This window comes from Aethalodelphis obliquidens, unplaced genomic scaffold (assembly GCF_003676395.1).
Source record: "Aethalodelphis obliquidens isolate GAN/ISIS:26980383/991018 unplaced genomic scaffold, ASM367639v1 scaffold5, whole genome shotgun sequence".
Classification (NCBI taxonomy): Eukaryota; Metazoa; Chordata; class Mammalia; order Artiodactyla; family Delphinidae; genus Aethalodelphis; species Aethalodelphis obliquidens.
The window spans coordinates 22,663,704-22,688,651 of record NW_020837949.1 but is presented as its reverse complement, the minus strand read 5'-3'; the positions used below and the strand labels follow the sequence as shown (position 1 = coordinate 22,688,651).

Here is a 24,948-nt window from a genome sequence, read left to right as displayed (position 1 = left end):
ATTGGCTGTGGATAGAGAGACATAAAGGGCAATCAAGAATAAGTACCATTTGTCAAGATGAGGAGTTCTGTTTTTTTGTTTTTGTCTTTTTAATTAATTTATTTTTATTTCTGGCTGTGTTGGGTCTTCATTGTTGCGCGCAGGCTTTCTCTAGCTGCGGCAAGCGGGGGGCTACTCTTCATTGCGGTGCGCGGGCTTCTCATTGCGGCAGCTTCTCTTGTTGCAGAGTGCGGGCTCAGTAGTTGTGGCGCATGGGCTTAGCTGCTCTGCGGCATGTGGGATCTTCCCAGACCAGGGCTCGTCAGGCAGATTCTTAACCACTGCACCACCAGGGAAGCCCTGTTTTTTGGGTTTTTTTAATGTGTTTTTTTCCCCGTTTTTCTTTTTCTTTCATTTCTTTTCTTTTTTGTGGTTGGGGGCACTGTGCTGTGCGGCTTGCAGTATCTTAGTTCCCCAACCAGGGACTGAACCCCGGTCCCACAGTAGTGATAGCATGGAGTCCTAACCACTGGACTGCCAGGGAATTCCTAGGAGTTCTGTCTTATCAAGGGTTCTATTTTGGTTGTACTAAGATTTAGATGTCCATTAGACACCCATGCAGAGCAGCCAAGCAATTAGGTATATGGGTCTAGAGTTCTAGAGAGAGGACTGACTTAGGGAAATAAATTTGGGAACTGTTGACTCATGGACAGTGTTAAAAGCCATCGAACTGGCTGAGATAACCTGAGGAGGGAGTAAAGATAGAGAGAGAATGGAACCCAGGACAAAGCCCTGGGGCACACCAATATGTCAAGGATGGGATGATTCAGGAAAGGAGCCAAAAAAAAGAAAAACCCTCAATGAGGTGGGAGGAAATCCAGGAGATTGCGATGCCATAAAAGCTAAGCAAAGAAAGTCTTTCAAGGCTTCCCTGGTGGCGCAGTGGTTGAGAATCCGCCTGCCAATGCAGGGATCACGTTAGATCCCTGGTCCAGGAAGATCCCACATGCTGTGGAGCAACTAAGCCCGTGCGCCGCAACTACTGAGCCTGCTCTCTAGAGCCCATAAGCCACAACTACTGAAGCCCGCGTGCTTAGAGCCCGTGCTCTGCAACAAGAGAAGCCACCGCAATGAGAAGCCTGTGCACCGCAACGAAGAGTAGCCCCCGTTCACCGCAACTAGAGAAAGCCCGTGTGCAGCAACGAAGACCCAACACAGCCAAAAATAAATAAATAAATAAAATAAATTTATTAAAAAAAAAAAAAGTCTTTCAAGAAGAAGGGGGTGATCAGCTATGTTAAATGTTGCTAATAAATGGTGCTTGATAAGACCTTAGGTGCCCATTGACTTTGGCAACATAGAGATAACTGGTGACCTTGATAAGAGCAACCTCAAGTGAAGTGGTGGGGCCAGAAGCCTAGTTGGAGTGTATTGAAAAGGGAATGTAAAGAAAGGAGGTAGACTTAGTCAACATAGACAAACCACATAGAAGTTCTGTTGTGAAAAGGAAGGTAGAAATGGGGTGGTAGCGCAAGGAGGATGTGGGTCAAGGGAATGTTATAGCTAGGAGATACTGGAGTGTGGAGTCCTAAAAGGGTTGATCCAGGAGAAAGGAGATAATTATAGAACTGATGCATTCGATAAAGCAAAAGGGTGTGAGCACCAGCGGAGGGTAGCCTTTGATAGGAGCACGGGTGGTTCATCCTTCATGTCAAGAAGGAAGGTAGAGACTCTGATAGATTTGGTGTTGAGAAAATGAGGCTGTGCCTGTCTGATTGCTTCTGTTTTGTCCGTGAAGTGAGAGTTAGGGTCAGCAACTGTTGAGGGGCTGTGGGATGAGGGGATTGGTTTGAAGAGAGGGGAGAACGTATGAAATAGGCCTTTTAGAGAACAGCAAGGCAAACATGCAGGATTGCCAGGGTTATTATCCATTTAAGCAGCAGAATAGAAGGGGCCTGGTTACTCCTCCTTGCTTCAGGGTCTCATGGCAGTGACCCTTGTCCTGTAATAGAGTGACCTGGGTGGGGAGGAAGGACTGCACTGGCCAAAGATGACAGTGGCCTGAGTGCCTCTTGATAAAGGGCTACTCTGATAAAGGGCTTAAGTGGGGTCGTCACAAGGACAGAGCTGTGCATGAGGAGCCTGGTCAGAAAGGAGGAAGGGATGTTGTAGAGGGTAGTGGAGAAGGGAAGAAAATAGTTTCCACCTAAAATTTTCCCTGCTAATACCCCTTCCTGCCTCTCCAGGCCTTTATTAACCCTCTCTGTTGAGTCACCTACCTCTCCTTTCTGACTTTGGAGCAGCCCAGAGCTCTCAGATGGCCTCAGATTGACACCATAGGAAGTGCCTCTGTGTGGGGTGTCAGTTCCAGTGTCCCAGGCGTACCTGTGGCCTGAGCTAAGCCCAAGTATATCCAGCAAAGCAGTAGTCTGAGCCAACTCTTTGGTGGGAGTTCTTTTTTTTAAAAAATAAATTTATTTATTTATTTATTTTTGGCTGCACTTTTCATTGCTGCCCGTGGGCTTTCTCTAGTTGCGGTGAGCGGGGGCTACTCTTCGTTGCGGTGCACAGGCTTCTCATTGCGGTGGCTTCTTGTTGCAGAGCACGGGCTCTAGGCATACAGGCTCAGTAGTTGTGGCACACAGGCTCTAGAGCACAGGCTCAGTAGTTGTGGTGCATGGGCATAGCTGCTCCATGGCATGTGGGATCTTCCCAGTCCAGGGCTCGAACCCGTGTCCCCTGCATTGGCAGGTGGATTCTTAACCACTGCGTTGCTGGGAGTTCTGACTCCTGACCTAGCAAGAGTGACATAGAGAGAATTCTGGATTGATTCCAGATGACAGGACAACCAAAATCATAGATTCTCAGGGCTGGAAGAGCCCTCAGAGGTCATCCAGACCAGCCCACTGATCGTAGGAAGAGGAAATTAGGTCTCAGAGAGGGAAAGTAACTTACCCAAGGTCCTACAATGAATCATTAACACAGCTAGGGTAGGAATCCTGATCTGACTCCCAGATCTTTTCCTCCCACCCTCCACAACCAAGGAAACATAGGTTTTGGTCAACTGGAAAATGGCCTGGGCAAACTGTATGTTTCTTGCCATAGGGGGAAGAGGTAGTACCAGAGACGCCGTGTGAAATCCTCTACCGGGGCATGCTGTATAGCCTCCCCCAGTACATGGTAAGGAGATGGCTGGGCCAGAGTTTCCCTTCTCAGCTGTGAGGAATAGAGAGCTGAGAGCCCTCTTAAGCTGAGCCATCTGTCATTTGAGCTTGCTTCCTGAGCCTTCACCCTTCAGGCAAGGCATTCTCTGAGCTTTCCTCAGGGCTCCTCCCAGAGGAAGAAGGACTTGGCTATATTCCCAAGTCCTTCTTTGCGAGGGGTGGAGAATGAGGTGGGTCCCTGCAGGATGCATAGGGGGCCCTCCTCCTAAGTAAGTGCCTTAGTCCCCCTGAGGTCTGCCGTGGCCTCTGGTGTCCTAGTTGGCCTCAGGCTATGATGGTGAGGATGCTGATGGTCTGAGGTAGAGGAAGGAAAACGGTTGGGGAGGGAGATCTTGCTTATACCTCCCACCTAATTTCTAGGCATTGCCCCTCTCACTCTGTTCCTTCAATCCTCTTTGGAAAGAGCAGTCTTGAAGCAGAACAGCCCATAAGCTCCCTTCTGGCTCCTTAGCCTCACAGGCAAGCCTGTCAGGACAGGGCACCTGTTTGCTCTTCTGGAGGCTGGGCAGATTTGGTTATTGAGGGAAGAACTTAGAGAAAGGCTTTAAAACATTTCTCTTAGGGCTGTTGAACTGTGGAAGAATAACCTCGTTGAATGGGGGGGATTTCCTCATTTTCTACTTCCCAGATTGCTCTACTTAAGATTCTACTGGCTGCAGCCCCTACATCCAAGGCTAAGACAGACTCTATCAACATCCTGGCAGATGTCCTGCCTGAGGAGATGCCGTGAGTGCTTCAACTGGGGCAGCTGCTAAATATTAGCTACCTTGTCTGCAGGGTCTCTTTAGTCCCCACCTCACCTTGTTAACACTTACAGGGATTGTCTCCAAAGAGATCTCCTCTCTGCCACCAGTAGCCCCTTTCCACTGTAGTGCTCTCAGCTCTGCTCTTTTCAGCTCAGAATTGAGAGTCTGGAGGGTAACATCAGTGCCAGTTACTGGCTGCACATGTATGTGGGTGGACATTGCCAAGGGATGAGCTTGCCAAAGGAGAGAGAAACAAAAAGATCAGAGGAGCTTTTCTCCTGACTCATAAGTGGGAACTCTGGAGGTTTCCCTAGCACAGTTCAGGTTTCTGAAGTTCTGGCTCTCTTGTGTTTATTGCATCTGACCCAAATACCTGGGTCCTCGTAGGCCTTGCTCTAAGGTCACCCTCTGCACTGACTCTTCCTTTCCCCGTTGTAGCATCACTGTTCTCCAGAGCATGAAGTTGGGCATTGATGTGAACAGGCACAAGGAGATCATCGTAAAGAGTATCTCTGCCCTGCTCCTGCTACTCCTCAAACACTTCAAACTGAATCATATCTACCAGGTGAGCAGCTTAGAGCACTTCTCCACATGTCTCAGGTGTCCTCCAGGTCCTGTCTCCCAAAGGAGGAACGAAAGGGCCTTTGAGGTCCAGCTAAGCATCTTTCAGCCTTTCCTTTGTCTCACGGAATCCAGATACCTGTTGCACAAGCTTGGGGAGGGAAGTGGGGAATTGTCCTAGAAAGTTGCAAATGTCTGTGTCCTTTGAACATTATCCAGCGGTTGTGCATAGGAATCCCTAGCTTCTTGGAAATATGCCCTGCCAGCTTTGAAGCAATGGACCACAGGATTCAAGCATGCCACAAAAAGGGGAAGTGGGGGAGTGCTGAGCATACTTTTCTATATGTGAAGCACTTTTTTTTTTTAATTTATTTACTTTTTTTATTTTTGGCTGCGTTGGGTATTCGTTGCTGCTCACAGGCTTTCTCTAGTTGTGGTGAGCGGGGGCTACTCTTCGTTGCTGTGCGTGGGCTTCTCCTGTTGCAGAGCATGGGCTCTAGGTGCGCGGGCTTCAGTACTTGTGGCTCGCAGGCTCAATAGTTGTGGCTCATGGGCTTAGTTCGCATGAGGGATCTTTCCGGACCAGAACTTAAACCCGTGTCCCCTCCAATGGCAGGCAGATTTTTAACCACTGCGCCACCGGGGAAGTCCCGTGAAGCACTTCTCTAACATTTGAGATGTAATTCTATATAAGACACACTTCTGGCTGTTAAGGGCTTTGAAGTTTTGTAAAGGATACAGATGTATAAATAGCCAATTATGGCGTGATAAGTGCTGTTATACAGGTAAGCATTGGCTGCTATGGAAACACTAATCCAACCTGAGGTGGAGAAGATGTGACTTCTAACCTGAGTCCTAAAGAAACAGATGTTAGCCAGGATACGGGAGTTGTCAGGGAAAGGTAGCAGGAAGCATTTCAAGCAGAAAAGCTAATTTGTGAAAGTCCAGAAGGGAGAGAGCAGAGTACCTTGGAAACTAATTAAATGTTGCTGGAGTTCTGCCTGGAGTGGAGGGAGTGGGGACGTCTGGTGATACATGAAGCTGGAGGGGATGGCAGGGAGCAGATCATAATACATATGCTAGCACACAGTTTTGAGTACTTACAATGTGGCCAGCACTCTGTTAAGTTCATGTAAGATCTCATTTAATTCTCTCAACCCTACAAGTTGGGTCTTATTTTATTCCACTGAGGCTAAAAAAGGTTAAGAACCTGCTTCCCTATGAAAGCACTGTTTGCCATGCTAAAAAGTTTGGACTTGGTGCTATGGGTGTTGCCAAGATATAGGAGAACATGGGGGCAGTGAATGGATGTTCTCTGTGGTGAGATATGGAGAGGAGAGGGAGCCTTCTCATTCCTGCACAGGGCCTCTGCCTCATTTTCCTCCTAAGGACCAAGCTTGCTGGTAGAAGAGCAGGACCTCAGAGTGCAGGGAAGCCCCTCCAGGGTATGTGTCCATGGCAGGTTTGACTGTACAACCAGGATATTTCTCCACTTTCATACATTCAGAGACATCTTTGGGTGTGTTAGGTGCCCTGAGTACTCACACTTCTTCTGCCAGTGTTTGCTGAGCAGCAACAGCGCTGGAAGAAGTAGGGATGGATGAGAAATAGTGCTCCTAGTAGAAAGAGAACTGTGTATGTGTGCTTCTGTCTGCTGCTTTTGGTGGGCAATATGTGGATCAACAGCCAGACAGGTGGGTGGCTTGATGGGTCTTGCCCTGGTCAGTGCATCCTGACAAGGCTACAGACATGTCTCAAACTGAAAAATGTTTTCCATCACTTGATAGTAGGTATGCATTGGCTTCTCCATCTGAGGCTTTGGAAAATACCCTGGGTCAGCTGCCAGGGAGAAAGTATTAAGGCAGAAGAGAGAAATGGGCAACACAACCTGACTCCCCGCTGCTAACCACACACCTGAGCAAAGGGCAGCTTAGCTTGCTGCCATGGCTATTTCTCGGTGATCAGGAAGAGCTAAGGGATTTAAAACACTACAATTTTCTGCTTTTTCAACCCAGTTTCTACACTTCCCAGCAGTCTAGGTTCTGGATCTGGAGACAAACTGTGTCTGATGTTCCTCTGTGTATCATGGGCAAAATCCAGGTGACACAACTCCATGACACTGCCCCAATAGGTCTTCCTGGGTGCAAACCCCATCCAGATGCAAGAGAGCAAAATGTAGCCCTATGTTCTGGTGTTCAGCCCATCAAAAAGATCTTGGACTTATTCTCAGTGTAGTATCTGTTGACTGAAGGACTCTTGTTGATTCATTCATTAAAATACTGATATTCTAAGTATGGGGGCTAATATAGTGAACCAGACTCACGCTGGAGCCCACATTCCAGTGGTTCATTTGGTTACTGTGTGCCGTATCCATCCTGACTGAGTGATGCCAGCAGTTGCTGGGCTGCACCTGTTCCTGCTATATCAATCACAGTTGAAACCCTATGAGCCAGGGCTTTGGTATGGAAGACAACTCCCTCAGGGAGCCTTCCTTTCCTGTAGAGCTTAGGAACAAATCTCACAGCAATTCTTTCTATTTATCTGGAGTGGGATTTTCTCTCTGGCTTGTTTATGTTTTGTGCTTTTGGTCAGGTGCTTGCAACATACACACACTGCAGATTGTCCCCTTCTCTGTAGGATGGGCTGGCTGAAGATGGTTCTTCCCACTTCCCAGACAGGAAGACTGATAACACAAGTGGACAGTGGATATTCTTAGGAACGGATATTAGAATTGTACTTGCCTCTTTTTTTTTTTTCATACAGACCTTCTATTCTCCCCCAAATAAGCATCCTTTCTGCTTTGATCTTTTAATTTAGTTTGAATATGTATCACAACATTTGGTATTTGCCAACTGCATTCCATTGATCCTGAAGTTCTTCAATCAAAATATCTTGTCCTACATCACTGCCAAAAACAGGTAAGAACTCGGGACAGGTTTATTTCAAAGGGATATTTGGGATGGTTGAGAAGTTACATCGTCTCAGAGCCGAGTTTCTGTTCTCCTGGTGTCCCTGGTCCTTTCTATCTTAGAGCTGTCACTGTCAAATTTAATTTCCTTGAAGTGCTACTGGTGGGGTGTATGGTTTGGCCTCTTCACAAAGATATTTGTATTTTAATAGTTTTGAAAACTGAAAATGCCATGACTCAAAGAAATGAAACTGCAACGATGAAATTTCAGCCCTATGGCAGAAGGATCCAGAAAATATTTTTTGTGAAGCATCCTACTTGTCTGGTCAGCCCTAATTTTAGTATAAATCATAAGTTGGATCAATCACACTACTTTGTAAAGTGTTATACAGAATTTGTAACTAAAGATAAATAATAGAACCTTACTTAGATCAATTTGTAGTTTAAAAAAATACAGGAGATTCACATCCATTATTTCATTTAATCTCCTCAGTAGTGCTAAGACATATCACAATAAGTTTTATTCCCATTTCACCAATTAGGAAACAAATTCAGAGAGGTTAATTGACTTACTTAAGGATAACATGCTAGTGAGACCCCTTAAGTAAGCAGCAGAGGCAGGGTTAAAGCATAAATTGCTTTCTGATCACAGTTGCTATGGATTGCTCCAGCCAAGTGGGGACTTGGGGGGTTAACAGAGTAGATCCTTGTTCCTCAGTTTGCTACTTACACAAAAACTAGAAGGATGATAATCAGTAGAGTTGACCAGAAGTGCTTTACCAGAGGCAAAGTTCGTAAAGTAGAAGAAGGCTGACCTGACACTTGAGGTGACTGGAGAGGGGCTAGGAGATATTGCCCCACCAGTCTGTCAGCACGGCCAGAAACTCCACCCTGGAGAGGCAGCCTACTTATATGTAGTTTAAAACACACAAACAGAACCTGAAGTCACGGGACCTGGATTCCTGACCTGGATCTGCCACTTGCTAGCTGTGTCATCTCAAGTGTCAGACACTTTGTTTCTCTGAGACACAGTATTTTCATCTTTAAAATGAGAATAATACCTACTCTGACTATATCATAGAGCTTTTATAAGCATTAGTTAAGATAAACATAGATGAGAGTGCTTTACTTTTCCTGTTTGGAGGAAGCCTTGGAGAATGGGTTTTTCCTAACTGCAGAGAGACTTGGGCACCACCCCCCTTAAAAATGGCACTTATGGGAATTCCCTGGCCAGTGGTTAGGACTCTGCACTTTCACTCCGAGGGCCCGGGTTTGATCCCTGGTCAGGGAACTAAGATCCCACAAGCCGCGTGGCACGGCCAGAAAAAAAAGACACTTAAGACATACTAGTTGGGTTACCGGGGAAAATGAAAGTGTAGGTCGGGCTGGGTAAGGGTCACAGCTTCATGAAGGTACCTGTGTGTATCAGTCAACCCTCTTAGTGATAAGGAACCAAAAAGAGCTGGACCTGGCTCACACAGAATGGGAATTTGTTAGGAGAAAATGGGCAGTATATCATCTCGAGGAACCTAGGACAGAGATGCAGCTCTGGACCTCAGGGTTGGTCTGTAGCATAAGGAGCCCAGGAAGCTCTCCACCTCCATCTATGGCCACCAAGCCTCTGTACCTCCACTCCAGTTTTTCCTCTCTCATTGACAAATAGTTTTGTCTGCTTCCTAGGCCACTTAGTGAAATATGCCCACATGAACTAAACATATTCCTGTGCCACTTCAGAGATTGAATTGGCTCTCAATCCCTGTTCCACATTCCCAGGGTTAGAGGCCCACACTTGGATCAATCAACTGTGACTGGGGAGTGGGGTTCACGAACTAAATGCCCCCTGTACCATGGGCCTAGAAGCAGGGGCAGACAATCCAATAGGTGTCCATCAGGTTCAATTTGGAGTTGGAAGAGTGGTAGTGCCAGACTACACTGTTTGCTAAGCTTGGCCTGGATACAGTGGTCCTCTCATGCGTTACCTGTAAGCTTTACTGTTGCATGATCTTGAGAACTTGAGCACCTACAGCTCATTATTGCAGTTTCCTCATGGCTCTTACAATCTAGATATCCTAGAAACTTGTAACTTTATTTTATGCCCCCTTAGGCTAGAATTCAGTACAATGAGATTGGAACAAATCCATCCTTGATTTCCCACCCTCATTTCCTGGTTGCCAGTACCTACTTTGCCATGGGGCTTTGTCAGTGGGAGGTGGGTAGATAAGTAGATGAGCCAGCCAAGAATGTTTATCCTAATGGAGTAGTGCAGAGCCCTGGGAGAATCCAGTAGGTAGGTCCACTGCCCTCCCCTCTCCTACCTTGTTTCCCTTAGGTTACCTTTGTGGGTTTCTTGAACAAAGGTCAACATTTCTAGTCAAATAAATTGTTGTGTTTTGCTTGGATAGAAGTTTTGACTTTGAAATGTAGAGACAGGTTGAAGGAACCCCATATTCCTCTTTATAGCCTATGCTTTGCCAACATCCTTTACCCATTTCCAACTACTCTAGTTCGGATGGATTGGTGTTTAAAACCTATGGAGTGTTGGAACCAGAAGGAGCATTAGAGATTAGCTAGTCTAAATTCTGCATTGTACCAGTGAAGAAGGGAGAAAAGGAAAGAAAGAGAGCCGTCATTTCGAGTGACCGTGTCCTTGTCATCATGTGGTGCCTTATTTCCCCTGCTGACTCATGCCTGCTTCCCTGGGCTCACCGCAGAGCCTCTAGCTCCCTTGCAGTTCCCCACTGTCTGTTTTGGGGGCAGATGCTATTACCGTTCTTGAGCTACTAGATTGGCCCTGCTGCAGGAAGCTGCCTCTGTCTCAAGCTTCCTCTAGGAGTGGCTTCTGTGATCATTCCCCAGAGCTCCTGAGTTTCAGGAACATCTGGTAAGAGACAGAGGAGAGGTCTTCATTTCATTCTCACTTCCACAGGTTGTTATTATTGGGATGAGTTTGGGCAGCATCTCTGGGAGCACAATTTTATGTACACGCATACACACAAGCATACACTTAAATGCAGAAACACAAATGCACACAAGCTTATGTATTCCTTTAAAGAAGGGAGGAGAAAGGTGGCTATACAGAGGCTCTCCTTCTGCTTTCTCTTGCCTCTGCCAGATAGGGGCCAGCCTGAAAGAATTCTGTTGGTTCCTCTCATGGCTATGAGGAGAGGAGACTGGATCTGGAGTTGCCTGGCACCAGAACCCTCAGTTTCAGCTGAAATCACTAAGCAGTTTTGGAAATAGATGCAGCCTGCTGAAGAGAAATACCTCCTGCCCTTTCAGATATAGCCATTTGCTGCCATTGCCATTTACTTAAAGCCTGTCCTTATCTCTGCATCTTGCAGTATCTCGGTCCTGGATTACCCATGCTGTACCATCCAGGATTTGCCAGAGCTTACTACGGAGAGTCTGGTAAGCAAGTGGGGATTTGATACCCTTTGAAATTACCAGGTGGCACAGGTTGGCATTTGCTCTTCCTTTTCTTCTCTAGCCCCCTAATGCCCTGGTTTGGGAGTCTCAGATCAGTAGAGGCATATTGGCAAAAGCACAGAGGTAGTAGGGGTTTAGAGCTGCTGACCCAGTTGAGAAAGATTTGGAAAAGCTAAGCATAGCATTTTGTAGAGAAAAGGGTCAGTGAAAAACACTGAGGAGAGGAAATTTAGAAAGATAATGGGACTGAAATTGAGTGTGAACATCTGTGATAAATGGCAGGAGAATCTCTTCTGGTCTAGCCTAAATCAATTATCTGTCTTCTTTCTGCTGTGCTACAGAAAATACCCAGGGGTGTGTACTTCAGAAAATACCTTACCTAGGTCTCTCTGAGGCAAAATTCAATATGGCCACAGAAGGATGACCCAGAAAGTTCCTCATGCTGGAAACAGTTCTAGGCAAATCATAGAAGTCCCTCAGTTATTCTGAATCCCATGAAACTGACTGATGAACAGCATGTTGAAATCAAGTGTCTATCTCATCTCTACAGCTCTTTAGATATACCTCAGCCCATACCTTCACCCTGTTGCACTGTAATTGTTTATATGTATCTGTTTCTCCATTTGACTGAAAATTCCCTAAAGGAAGAGGTAGTATCATCTTCATTTTATATCCTCAGAGTCGAGCACCATGTTCAGTACACGGAAGGACCTTAATAAATGATCAGATGATGGCACCTGTGTGTGCCCCAACCCCTTGTCCCCCAACTTTAATACCTGCAGGATGTCACATCAGAGAAGTTTATTGTGCAAAAGTAGAATGGTACCTTCTGTGGCACAAGTTTTACAGAACCATAGGATTCTTGGCTGGAGGGGACCTGAGAGCCGTTTGGCCAAACCCCCTATCTCAAAGATGAGAAACCTGAGGGCCCAGTGGATGAAGTGACTCGTCAGGTCCACTCCTCATGACAGACCCTGAATTAGAGAAGGACCCATGTCCTGAGACACTAAGTCTAGCACCTTTTTAAGCACCGGGGCAGAGATTCCCTCTCTTACTTAGATGTGGTCTCAGCAGCCAAGGAAGCTGGGAGCTTCTTACCTCTGCAGAGAGAGGTAATAAGTTGTCTAACCCTGTTTATGATGTTCCTCAATCTTTAAAACAACTGTATGAGGTTGGTATTAGTGTTTTATAGATGGAGAAGTTAAATAGCTGCCAAAACTTTATAGTTGAAAGTAGCAGAGCCAGGGTGGAGACATGCAGCCCTGTCATTCAGAGTTGGAATGAGGAATGCACTTTCTCACAGAAACAGTGGTACAGGGATAGCATTAAAGCTCTACTGTTAGTAGGGTACTTCAAAACATAAAGTCGGACTTCCCTGGTGGCGCAATGGTTGAGCGTCCGCCTGCCGATGCAGGGGACACGGGTTAGTCCCCTGGTCAGGGAAGATCCCACATGCCGCGGAGAAGCTAGGCCTGTGAGCCATGGCCGCTGAGCCTGCACGTCCGGAGCCTGTGCTCCGCAACGGGAGAGGCCACAACAGTGAGAGGCCCGCATACCGCAAAAACAAACAAACATAAAGTCAGCTTTTATGACCTGAATCAATTTCTTGATACAATGTGTTCTCTTTTCTCAATCCCATAAGTAGGAATTGATGGGAACTAAACTTTCTTATCTCTTCTGATTAACTTTTTGGGATATGAACAGAAAATTATTGAAATACTTGTTATGCCTCTGAGAAGACTTTATTGTTATCTAAGAGTAGGTAAAAGCATGTAGCTATTCTTGGGTTTCCCTGGTGGCGCAGTGGTTGAGCGTCTGCCTGCCAATGCAGGGGACACGGGTTCGTGCCCCGGTCCGGGAAGATCCCACATGCTGTGGAGCGGCTGGGCCCGTGAGCCACAACTACTGAGCCTGCGCGTCTGGAGCTTGTGCTCCGCAACAAGAGAGGCCGCGGCAGTGAGAGGCCCGCGCACCGCGATGAAGACTGGCCCCCGCTCGCCGCAACTAGAGAAAGCCCACGCACAGAAAAGAAGACCCAGCACAGCCAAAAATAAATAAATAAATGAAATTTTTTTTTTTTAAAAAAAAGCATGTATCTATTCTTAATGAAAAACAGATTCATGCTAGGGATTCCTAGCATGTGAAGCAACAGTGGCGCCTTTCTGTGAAGCAACAGTGGCGCCTGGTGGTTTCATTTGGTAACCACAGATTTTTTTATTTTTTACTTGAACTTAGAAGTATTTCCCTGAGCTCAGTCATGGACTTAACTAGCAAGTTTACTCCACATAGATCCTCAGTATAGTGGTTTGTTTATCTAAACTGATGGCTTCTGCACTCAGAAAGGAGTAGTGTTTATATGAGTAAGATTTATGTCTTTTTCAGGCTCAGTGAATTAATTGTAAGCACAGAAAATGTACTGGCATTTTAAATGTATAGGATTTTCTTTAAGTAACATTTCAATTTTTTTTTCTGACTTTAAAATTGATATATACTATTGCAGAAAATTGGGGAAATACAGAAACATACGGGAAAGAAAATAAACCACTGTTAATATTTTGTTACAGTTAACCATATATATTTATATATTCACTCATATATACACACACATATTATTTAATAAAATAAGGACTTTACATATGTTTCAATTCACATAGTAAAATTTAAATGTTCACAATATGATTTTATTAAACATTCTTAGAACATGATTTTTAATAGCTACATATAATATTACACTACTTAATTTTAAAAAAATGATTTTTTTCTACTATTGTTGGGCATTTATTTCAATGTTCTTTTTATAAATCCAAAATGAACATCCTTACTCATGAATCTTTGCCCTCATCTCTGATTATTTCCTTAAGATAGATTCCTAGAAGTGGAATTACTTGGCTAAGGTAGTCTTGATTCATATTTTCTCAGTTTTCTGTATTTGAACTGAGTTCAACTTCATTTGGAATTCCAACTACACATATAATGGACATGAAATAAAGGCAAAGTTAATGGCACATTAATTTCTATGGTCTTCTCATCTTGTCAAAATATCTAGCTCTACAATAGGCCATCTTTACTCATGTACTGAAGAGTTTCCTCACCTACCTGGTGCAGGAAGCCTTACAATTTCTAGATCTCCAAAAGTCTGTATTCAAATTCAATCCACTAAACTAGGAAAAAATTAAATTCCAAACATAAGAGAAGGATGGTGAATGTATGATTGTGTGGAAGTTAGGTATGGTCTTTAGAAGGAGGTTGCTAGAGAAGGCAGTGGGTATGGCCTCAAGTACTGTAGGATGCTCAGCATCTGGATGGTTGTTTAGAGCAATGGTATGAAAAATAGGGTGTGCAACATGATGCTTTAGGGGTGGGATATATTAGACCTTTTGTATGTATTAATATCCTTTTTTACTTTATATGTAATTTATAACATATATCATGTTATTACAACAATGCATTTATAATTTCTAACTAAATACACATTATATTTTGGAGTCATTGAGTATCAGACCTAGAAGTTTCTTAGTATCTTGCCCAGTCTTACCCTCTACTGATATGGAAGCAGGTGGAGTGGTGAAGTGTTGTCCAAAGCAGAGGGTAAGAATTTGCATGGCCTAGCCATTTGCAAAGAAATATTTGTCATTTCCTTTCAGATCTAGGCAAGTGAAATTATTAAGTTAATTCTTAAAAGGTAGTTCATTGCAAAATTCTTCAAATTTGGGTATGATTTATATTCAGAAATACCTATAAAAATATGTTCATATCACTTAAATTTATATACCTGATCCTTTCATCTATCTTTATTAGTTTTTATAACTTCCTAATCCAGATATTTACAGATATTCCAGAAGATTTTTGTTATTGTTTTTATTTTTGTTTTCTTTTTGTTCAGGTATTAAGGTCTCTAGCATTCCTTTTAGGCATTATTTAACCAGTGATTTGTGACCTCCTTAAATAAAAGTCTTTGTTTTGACATTCACCATCACTATTTAAAAGCAATATCACCATTAGCATTATTGTTTCTCTATCCTAGACAAAATGTGAACATATCATAAGGTATATATCCATTTTCCATGAGGTATTTATACAGAGGAAGAACCATGGATAAATGGTTTTTTTGCATTTTATCGATTTTCCTGGTTGTCACCCTTTCTGTAATGGGGTGATTTTTTAAACTCACATGCCCAGGTCCCTCCCAGGGCACAAGTAGTTTGCTAAAGCTCCCCAAATGACTCTGAAATTTTCTTTTCTCCTTCCTCCATACGTCCTCACATCACTTTTGAGAATCATAACTCTTATGATACCTAGATCTGGGTCCTTAACCTAGCAGTAACTTAATCAGAGGATGAACAGTAAATAAAGACAAAGTGTTAGAATTCAGTAAATACTGGAAATCTATGTTCAAGCCCTGGTTGGGGCACTTACCATGTGACCTTGGCCAGACCACCTTCCTCTTTCTGGGCCTCAGGTTTTGCTTCTATGGATAACAGCATTGGACTAGAACAGCTAAGTCTCTTCCAGTGCTCAGATTCTAACCAATCTGATTTCCTCAGTACAAAAGGAAGAAACACTCTGTTCTTCCTTCCCACAGTCGTCTGAGTTAATTATCCACTTAATTGTCTTAAGCCTGTTTTTTTTAATATATTTTCTTTTTCTTTAACATTTTAACTTTATTTATTTATCTGGCTGTGTCGGGTATTAGCTGCGGCATGCGGGATCTTCGTTGAGGCATGCGGAATCCTTCGTTGTGGCACGTGGGTTCTTCGTTGCGGAGCACGGGCTTCTCTCTAGTTGTGGCGTGTGGGTTTTCTCTTCTCTAGTTGTGGCACGCAGGCTCCAGAGCACATGGGCTCTGTAGTTTGTGGCACACAGGCTCTCTAATTGAGGCGCCAGAGCTCAGTAGTTGTGCACAGGCTTGGTTGCCCTGCAGCATCTGGGGTCTTAGTTCCCCGACCAGAGATCGAACCCGCGTCCCCTGCATTGGAAGGCGGATTCTTTACCACTGGACCACCAGGGAAGTCTAGAGCGTGGGTTTTTATTTGGCTTGGCTCACTCAGCTGAGCTATGGATGGATCTTTGAGAGTAGAACCCTTGTAGGGCCTTAGAAATGCTCTGAAAGGGTAGGATGTGGTTGCTAAACTGAATCTTCAGACCAAATGTGTATGCAAACAAATATTTATTTGTGAGAGTGGAACATGGGCAATTCTTTTTTTTTTTTTTTTTTTTTGCGGTACGCGGGCCTCTCACCGCTGTGGCCTCTCCCGTCGCGGAGCACAGGCTCCGGACGCGCAGGCTCAGCGGCCATGGCTCACAGGCGCAGCCGCTCCGCGGCATGTGGGATCTTCCCGGACCGGGGCACGAACCCGCGTCCCCTGCATTGGCAGGCGGACTCTCAACCACTGCGCCACCAGGGAAGCCCCAGGGCAATTCTTTTTTAATTTTAGCTGGTTGAAAGTGAGTAAAGGTCTTGCTTTGGATACTGCTAAGTACCAGGAACAAGAGAATACAGCCAAGTGCTGCTGTTCACAAAATATATCCCCATGAAGAAGTTTGCATCTTAATTAATATGCTGAGTCCTGAAAAAAAAAAAAAAAAGAGGAAGGAAGAAGGTAACCTGCTTTATTTAGTTAGTTAGTTTTATAAATTTATTTATTTGGTTTTGGTTGCTTTGGGTCTTCGTTGCTGCACACGGGCTTTCTTTAGTTACTGTGAGCAGGCGCTACTCTTCATTGTGATGTGCGGGCTTCTCATTGCGGTGGCTTCTCTTATTGTGGAGCATGGGCTCTAGGTGCACGGGCTTCAATAGTTTTGGAACGCGGGCTCTAGAGCACAGGCTCAGTAGCTGTGGCGCACGGGCTTAGTTGCTCCGCGGCATGTGGGATCTTCCCGGACCAGGGCTCGAACCCATATCCCCTGCACTGGCAGGCAGATTCTTAACCACTGCGCCACCGGGGAAGCCCAAACCTGCTTTAAATGAACATAAAAAGAAAAAACTCTCAAGACAGGCAATTCTGAAAGGGCACCCATGGACCTTTTTCTGGGAAAAAGATTATTTGTTGGGTTGGAAGAAGGGAGAAGGTTTGAGCAGGGCTCCAGCAAAGAAGACAACAAGCCTGGACTCAGCTCTCCAGGGAGAGCCGCTGACCAGCGTGTGTGCTTTCAGTGCCCACTCCAGGCAGCATCTGGTGATGCAAGAAGTGGGGCTAGTTATGGACATCAGGGAAGCATTATCAGAGGGAAGGGCCCTGGGCAGGGGAGACTACCTTCAGAAGGGGACTGGGGCAGCTCTTGGGACTCTTGAGACTCAGCTCTGAGAAAAAGGCAGCCACAATCAGCATTCTCTCCCTCAAAACTTTAACTTTTAAGCCAACTGGAGAAAGTAAGCCACAGAATTATTGAATGGTCAGAGATAAAAGGATCTTAAAGGTTATCTTAGTTCAGCCTCTTACAGGAAACAGGGAAATTACTTGCCTAAGGTGATACAGCCAGGGCTGAAGCCATAACCCGTGTGTCCTGGTGCCTACTCCAGTGCCGCTTCTCCAAGACCATGCCACTACTCCCATATCCCACAAGGGATGCAAGTCTTTTTATGCAGCTACCGTATTAGAAGTCAGGATGAAGAAAGCTCACAGCTGAAATATACTTACTTCTCTCTTATGTTTTTGTTTCCCCTGCTTCTTTTTAAAACGTAAGCATTTAGGAGTCTGTCTCCTCTGTTAGCCACACAAAATGTAACATCTATAAAACCTGATCTGTTTTGCACTAGAGTGGAGGCTCCCATGGAAGTCTCTCCTAGAACAAAACAGATAGCGGGCTTCCCTGGTGGCGCAGTGGTTGGGGGTCTGCCTGCCGATGCAGGGGACGGGGGTTTGTGCCCCGGTCCGGGAGGGTCCCGCATGCCGTGGAGCGACTGGGCCCGTGGGCCTTGGCTGCTGGGCCTGCGTGTCCGGAGCCTGTGCTCTGCAACGGGAGAGGCCGCAGCAGTGAGAGGCCCGCGTACCGCAAAAAAAAAAAAAAAAAAAGAAAAAACAGCTTTCCTGGGACTAGTTCTAAACACAATATTGAACATTTGCTAGAGGAAGAAGAACATTATTATTTTTGGCCGTGCCGCACGGCTTGTGAAATCTTAGTTCCCTGACCAGGGATCGAACTTGGGCCCCTGCAGTGAAAGTGGTGAGTCCTAAGTGCTGGGCCACCAGGGAATTCGCAGGAGAACATTATTTCTAAACAATATTTCTGAAAAGTTTCCCTGCACCTTTTTGATCCTCAGTCTTATTTCTTTCTTAGGAGAGCCTAATATTCTCAAAAGTCTTGGCTGTTCATTCCACAGTTGATGTATGTCTGCCTTGCTTGCTTCAAATTAATTTGGGAGAGGAGGGGGTAATCTTCCACTCACCAGTAAGCAGTTCACTTCTACACATCTCCCACTCCTACATTCTCTCACATTGTAGACGTGAGAAATTTCCAAGATGTTAGTTTGACCACCAAGTGTGTTAATTGATTTATATAGCTTCTGACACCAATATATAGGTGCAAGCCCCAAAGCCCAGACTCTTATTTTTGTCCCTGAAAGATGTTTCTATGAGTAGTTACCTGTTTCTGATCTGACATCCATCTGTTATCTCTGGTTGGGTGCTCACAAGCTATCAAGAAACATTCAAGAGAAACACCTGGTTCCAATAAGCCATCTGCCGTTTTTCCTTCCATGCTAGAGAATGAAGCAGTTTACTGCAATATGGTTTGATAAAGGAGGGTGGAGGTTGATTTTTTCAAGAATTAATTGTAATGAATATCAGATCCATACAATATATAGGATTGGCCAAAAAGTTCGTTCGGGTTTTTCTGTAACTTACAAAACCCGGACGAAATTTTTGGCCAACCCAATAGTTTGAAATCTACCAGAATAACTCTTAGCAATTACAAACATAGCTTAATTAAGTGTAGAGTATATGGGGGCAAAATTCTATCATCTCTTTTCTGATGTTAAAGCAGAAAGCTACACAAGAAAGCTTGCTTAAATGAAGTTTCTATGTTCATGTACCATCTTTCTAGCCAGTACTTGCTCTAGGTACAGAGTCTTCCAGGATTGGCAGCTGTGTGTTTTCAGTTGAAGAATATTGCATGCCTGACTGTGTGAAGAGCGGGATGGAAAGGAGGTAGCATTTCATATGGAAGGCCTCACCTAAACTGACCAACAGTGACTTCCATACTTCTGTGGGAAGGAATGCCTTATAGGTGTTGAGATAATGATGAGCATGCCTTATTACAGGAAGCTGGAGACAACAACCAGTTCTGCTGGAGGAACCTCTTTTCCTGCATCAACCTTCTGAGGCTGCTCAATAAACTGACCAAATGGAAGCATTCCAGAACCATGGTGAGTGGAGCTTCAGATCATGGTGTCCACCTAATTGGGTTTTTTTTATCTTTAGTAAATATGGACTTCTCGCTTTGCGAGCTTTATAGATAGACACTGAACGCTCCATAAGACTTAGCACCTCCTAATTCTGGTTACTTATTCTATGATAATTATTTACCGGTCCATTTCTTTTCAGGGAGCTGAATATGGACCCTCCCTCAGGGCAGCTCTGGTAGGGAAGTTAGCATTGTATTTTGGATTATAGTCACGCATCTCAAATGATACAAGTCTAAGATTATTCACTGCAGCAGTTTTTGTAATCATGAAAGATTGGAAAAAACGTAAATGCTCATTAATACCAACTGGTTAAATTATTTATGTACATCCTTATAATAGAATATTAATACAATCATTAAAAAGAATGCGATGGTTCTGTACTGCTGTGGAATAATTTTCAAATATATTGTTAAATAAAAATCAAGGACCTGCTGTATAAAAAATAAAAATAAATAAATAAAATTCAAAAAAAATCAAGGTATGGAACAAGGTGAAAGGGTATGTAGTTGCTATCATTTTTGTTAATAAAAGTAACATACACATACATAGAATTATCTCCAGAGGATACACAGAAAACTGGTAACAGTGGAAAGGGGATGTGTGGCTGACAAAATTTTTTTGCACTTTGAATATTAGAAATTTTGAATTGTGAAATATAAATGGAGTGCTTCCTCTGTTCTTAAAGACTAAGTCTAAGTGGAGCTTGGACCATAGATTTTCCAAAGCTCCCCAGGGTAGTCTGAGGTTAGCCAGGTTTGGCTTAATTTTTCTGTGAGTTAGAAATTCCAAAGAAACTTTAGATCCATATCTTTCTTCATTCTTATCCCTCTTTAAATGGGCAGATGCTGGTAGTGTTTAAATCTGCTCCAATCTTAAAGCGGGCCCTCAAGGTCAAACAGGCCATGCTGCAACTTTATGTGCTGAAGCTGCTAAAAATACAGACCAAGTACCTCGGGCGCCAGTGGAGGAAAAGCAACATGAAAACCATGTCAGCCATTTATCAGAAAGTACGCCACCGCATGAATGATGACTGGGCTTATGGGAATGGTGAGTATTCTCAGAGCTTTTGACCTCTGGGAGTTGCCCAGGATTGAAACAAAACTAAACAGGCGTCTCTACTCTTTTGGTATGAATTGTTACATATTTTAGATGAGAAAATATATGATTATAGTCAGGTGCTATTACAACAAACGTTAAGGCGCTGCCTCAAATTCCAGCACGTACCCTGTCCCATGTAAACTATGAAAATCCATTTTATAGAACAAGTCAATTGAGGGATAATTACCCCTTTTCAAAACATTCCTTTAAGTGACAGGTTTCTCTGAGAGATTTTTTTTTTAACATCTTTATTGGAGTATAATTGCTTTACAATGGTGTGTTCGTTTCTGCTGTATAACAAAGTGAATCAGCTATATGTATACATCCCCATATCCCCTCCCTCTTGCATCTCCCTCCCACCCTCCCTATCCCACCCCTCTAGGTGGACACAAAGCACAGAGCTGATCTCCCTGTGCTATGCGGTTGCTTACCACTAACTATTTTACATTTGGTAGTGTATATATGTCCATGCCACTCTCTCACTTCGTCCCAGCTTACCCTTCCCCCTCCCCATGTCCTCAAGTCCATTCTCTACATCTGCGTATTTATTCCTGTCCTGCCCCTAGGTTCTTCAGAACCATTTATTTTCTTTTTTTAGATTCCATATATATGTGTTAGTATACGGTATTTGTTTTTCTCTTTCTGACTTATTTCACTGTGTATGACAGTCTCTCTGAGAGATTTTTAAAAATAAAATAACCTTTTATTATTGCAAAGCAGTTAGAAAATACAAGGAAGCAAACACTTTACAATATTACCATATTTATGCCATATTTGAACCGTCCAAAGATTGCCACCAAAATCTTATTGTATGTTCATACAGATTTTTTCCTCTACATATACACATATATTTTATTTATTTATTTATTTATTATTATTATTATTTTTGGTTGCATTGGGTCTTCATGCTGCGCATGGGCTTCCTCTAGTTGTGGCAAGCGGGGGCTACTCTTCGTTGTGGTGTGTGGGCTTCTCATTGTGGTGGCTTCTCTTGTTGTGGACCACGGGCTATAGGCGCGTGAGCTTCAGTAGTTGTGGCATGTGGGCTCAGTAGTTGTGGTTCACAGGCTCTAGAGCACAGGCTCAGTAGTTGTGGCACACGGGCTTAGTTGCTCTGTGGCATGTTGGATCTTCCCAGACCAGGACTCGAACCTGTGTCCCCTGCATTGGCAGGCAGATTCTTAACCACTACGCCACCAGGGAAGCCCTACATTTTATTTAAGTGAAAGCAAATTGTGTATGCTATTTTGTAATCTTCTCTTTTTTTTATTAATTTTAATTGGAGTATAGTTGCTTTACAGTGTTGTGTATAATTTTCTCTTTTTAGTTAACATTATTTCTACCTTTCTATATCAGTACATTTTCATTTTATCTAATAATCAAGTCCATGTTCAGAATTTCCCAATTGCCCCAAAATATTCTTTAAAGCTATTCTTTTCCAAGTCATAATCCAACCCAGGACCGCAAATTTCATCTGATTGTTATATCCTTTTACTTGTTTTGAATCTAGCAGGGTTCTTTTCCCCCGCCCATAACACTGACATAATTGAAGAACTAGGCCAGTTGTTCTGCAGAATATCCACCTTCTGGATTTGTCTGCTTGCTTCTTTTTTTTTTTTTTGGCTGCGTTGGGTCTTTGTTGCTGTGCGCGGGCTTGCTCTAGTTGTGGCTAGCGGGGGCTCCTCTTCATTGCGGTGTGTGGGCTTCTCATTGTGGTGGCTTCTCTTGTTGCAGAGCATGGGCTCTAGGCGCGTGGGCTCAGTAGTTGTGGCACGTGGACTCAGTAGTTGTGGTGCACGAGCTTAGTTGCTCTGCATGTGGGATCTTCCCGGGCCAGGGCTCGACCCCGTGTCCCCTGCATTGACAGGCGGATTCTTAACCACTGCACCACCAGGGAAGCCCCACCTCATAATCTTAACATAAACTGCATATAGATTTTTTGTGTGCTGGAGGAGGTTCCATGGAATCAGGAAAGTCTTCAGTAACTGGTTCATTCTGGTTCTCCTTGTTGTGCCCCTTCCTGCCTCTTACCATTCCTTGAAAACTGTGATTTTGTTCAAGTGGGAAACTCCTATTCCTAAGGAAAGTTCAATAAAGGGAACCAAGTTGCTGTTTTGGAAAATATAATACATATAACTAGCAAGAAAGTGAAATAATGGAAAGGAAATACAATAAAAAGAAGTCTACCTCCCTCAGGGCCCTCATTTCCTTCTCAGCGGTAATCACTGTTAACCAGTTTCTAGACTCTTCCAAAGATAGTCTCTGCATATATAAGCATATGTATGTGGGCATGTGTATATTTTTTAAACCTGACTGGCAGCGTGTTATATACTTACTTTGTACATTGCTTTTTACAAAAAAGGAAATTCTGAGCAGTTGCATTGTTGGTATCCCATAGACCATGCTCTGTGCTAAGAGGAACAGTGTCCTGAGGTGTATACATCTTTTTCTTTCTAATCTTCCCAACACAGACATCGATGCCAGGCCGTGGGACTTCCAAGCAGAAGAATGCACCTTGAGGGCCAACATTGAGGCTTTTAACAGCCGCCGGTATGACAGACCCCAGGACTCTGAGTTTTCACCTGTGGATAACTGCCTGCAGAGTGTGCTGGGGCAGAGGTTGGATCTGCCTGAGGATTTCCACTACTCATATGAGCTCTGGCTGGAGAGAGAGGTTTTTTCACAGCCCATCTGTTGGGAGGAGCTGCTCCAGAATCACTGACTGAGCTCTTGTCAACAGGCATCTGATAGATGGGGGTTGGCTCCAATAAATGGTGCTCTGCCTACCCTGCCCACTCAGCCTTTGTTTCCAGCTCTAGGAGTGCTTGTCCAGGGTAGCAGTGACCCAGCCTTAGGACATCCAGTGTAGTTCAGGACTATTATGGGAGCAGTTAGGCCTGGAGATATAATACAAGGCTGGGAGCCTGAGTGATAAAAAATTGATCTAATTGCCCTGGGGTCATTTGGGTGCCCAGTTGCCCTTGAAATCTCCTGCTGGATCAGTCCTGGACAGGCTCTTTTGTGGGACTGCTCCCTGCTTTCGTCTTGCCTAGAACCACGCTAGCCTTTGCTGGCCCCGAAAGTGAGAATAAGTTTACTATGGCATTTGACTCATGGCATTCATCATAGGTAATGGGAAGTGCAGGACATAAAATAGGGAGAACATTTCCTTCTTGCTCACCCTGGATTACCAGAGGTTTGGCAAACCCAACTTTGAAATTAAGTCTGTATTTTAAATTTAAAATTCTGACGCTCACCTCTTTCTAAAATCATTAGCTCTGAGATGATTTTTAGAGCAACTGCATCTTCTTTGTGAAGGATGATGATTTACTATTACCTAAATACTGCATGTTATAGAAAGGTATATTGTGTAGTGTTTTTCTTTATTAAGAGATCTATGTTCAGTGTGAAAAGTATTTCCTTGTGTACTCTGTATAGGGCATGGAGTGCTCTGCCACAACCAGTACAAAACAGTCAGGCCTCCTCTAAGGATGTTTCATGTTTTTCTGAAACTATTTCAGTCTTAAAATGACTTGAGTACATTGCAGAAAATTATTCTTTTCATCTAATTCATTTTTAAATGACAAGTTATCTACAGAAGGTTTTATTTATTGAGATGGCATGTCCATTTGTGCTTGTGATCGATTTATTTTTTTAATTGAATAGAACAGCGAGAGCATCACAGGTTACCATTTTTCTTTGTCTCCTATGTTGATAAATGATTTTTTTTCCCTTTTTACTGCTAACAGTTTCAAAGTGTCATGTGGGTATTTAGCAATACTGTTTCTACCTAGAAGTATTACACATTTCTTTGAAAATGTATGGGTTGTTGTACCAACCTCTTTAAACTTCTCCCTTTTACAGCAGAATCACAGTCTTCCCAACCGAAACACGGTTTTTAGAAAAGTTTCTGATTCAATCAGGATCATCTTATTTCTCTTCCGTCCTCAGAATTATGGCATCTATACTTTCAAGCTTTTTTACTTTAAATGCCCCCACCCTGCAACATGGACACTACTGAATGTTTTTTATGATAGCACCAGGCCACTTTAATTGTGCCAGGACGTCTAGTCAAAATCAGCTTATTTACTCCATCCTTTGTCAACCACAGTCTCTTTTGAAGTCAGGATAGATTGCTAATGATTTCCAAAGGAACTATACCAAAATTCTGATTATAGCTTGAATTTCACCCCTTTGTGCTTTACGGGTAGTAGGATTTCTGTTTTTATGGTGAGGTCATGAAGAATGTAAGTATGTAATGGATGAAACTTAAAATAGTCTGTAAATTTTGTCTGAGTAGGACAGCAGTCCTCATTGCAATTAAAGTAATTTACTGAGTATATCATTACTGAACACTATTGAACCCTATTAACCTATGATTTTAATGTGATTTAAGTGAAAAGACAACTTTCAAGAAAAGAACAATTATCAGTCTATTTATTTTGAATAAATAGTATATAGTATTTAATTTAATCAAGAGCAGATAAGTTATCCTCTTAAAAATATGCACGTGGGCTTCCCTGGTGGCGCAGTGGTTGAGAGTCCGCCTGCTGATGCAGGGGACACAGGTTCGTGCCCTGGTCCGGGAAGATCCCACATGCC

General features: G+C 43.7%; 1 protein-coding gene across 4 annotated transcripts in view; it reads left to right on the top strand.

The window, feature by feature from the left end:
- The window catches only part of STRIP2 (striatin interacting protein 2), a 43,873-nt gene extending 18,925 nt beyond the window's left edge, over positions 1-24,948 (top strand). For 3 of the 4 annotated variants that reach the window (XM_027101955.1, XM_027101954.1, XM_027101953.1), the window contains 8 exons: positions 3,085-3,159; positions 3,832-3,929; positions 4,388-4,514; positions 7,328-7,428; positions 10,760-10,826; positions 19,105-19,209; positions 20,091-20,295; positions 22,818-24,948. In XM_027101955.1, coding sequence (XP_026957756.1) covers positions 3,085-3,159; positions 3,832-3,929; positions 4,388-4,514; positions 7,328-7,428; positions 10,760-10,826; positions 19,105-19,209; positions 20,091-20,295; positions 22,818-23,068 — 1,029 coding nt within the window. In that variant the 3' untranslated portion in view covers positions 23,069-24,948. Of the gene's footprint in view, positions 1-3,084; positions 3,160-3,831; positions 3,930-4,387; positions 4,515-7,327; positions 7,429-10,759; positions 10,827-19,104; positions 19,210-20,090; positions 20,296-22,817 lie in introns of those variants that run through there. The other variant, XM_027101956.1, reaches the window with a different exon arrangement.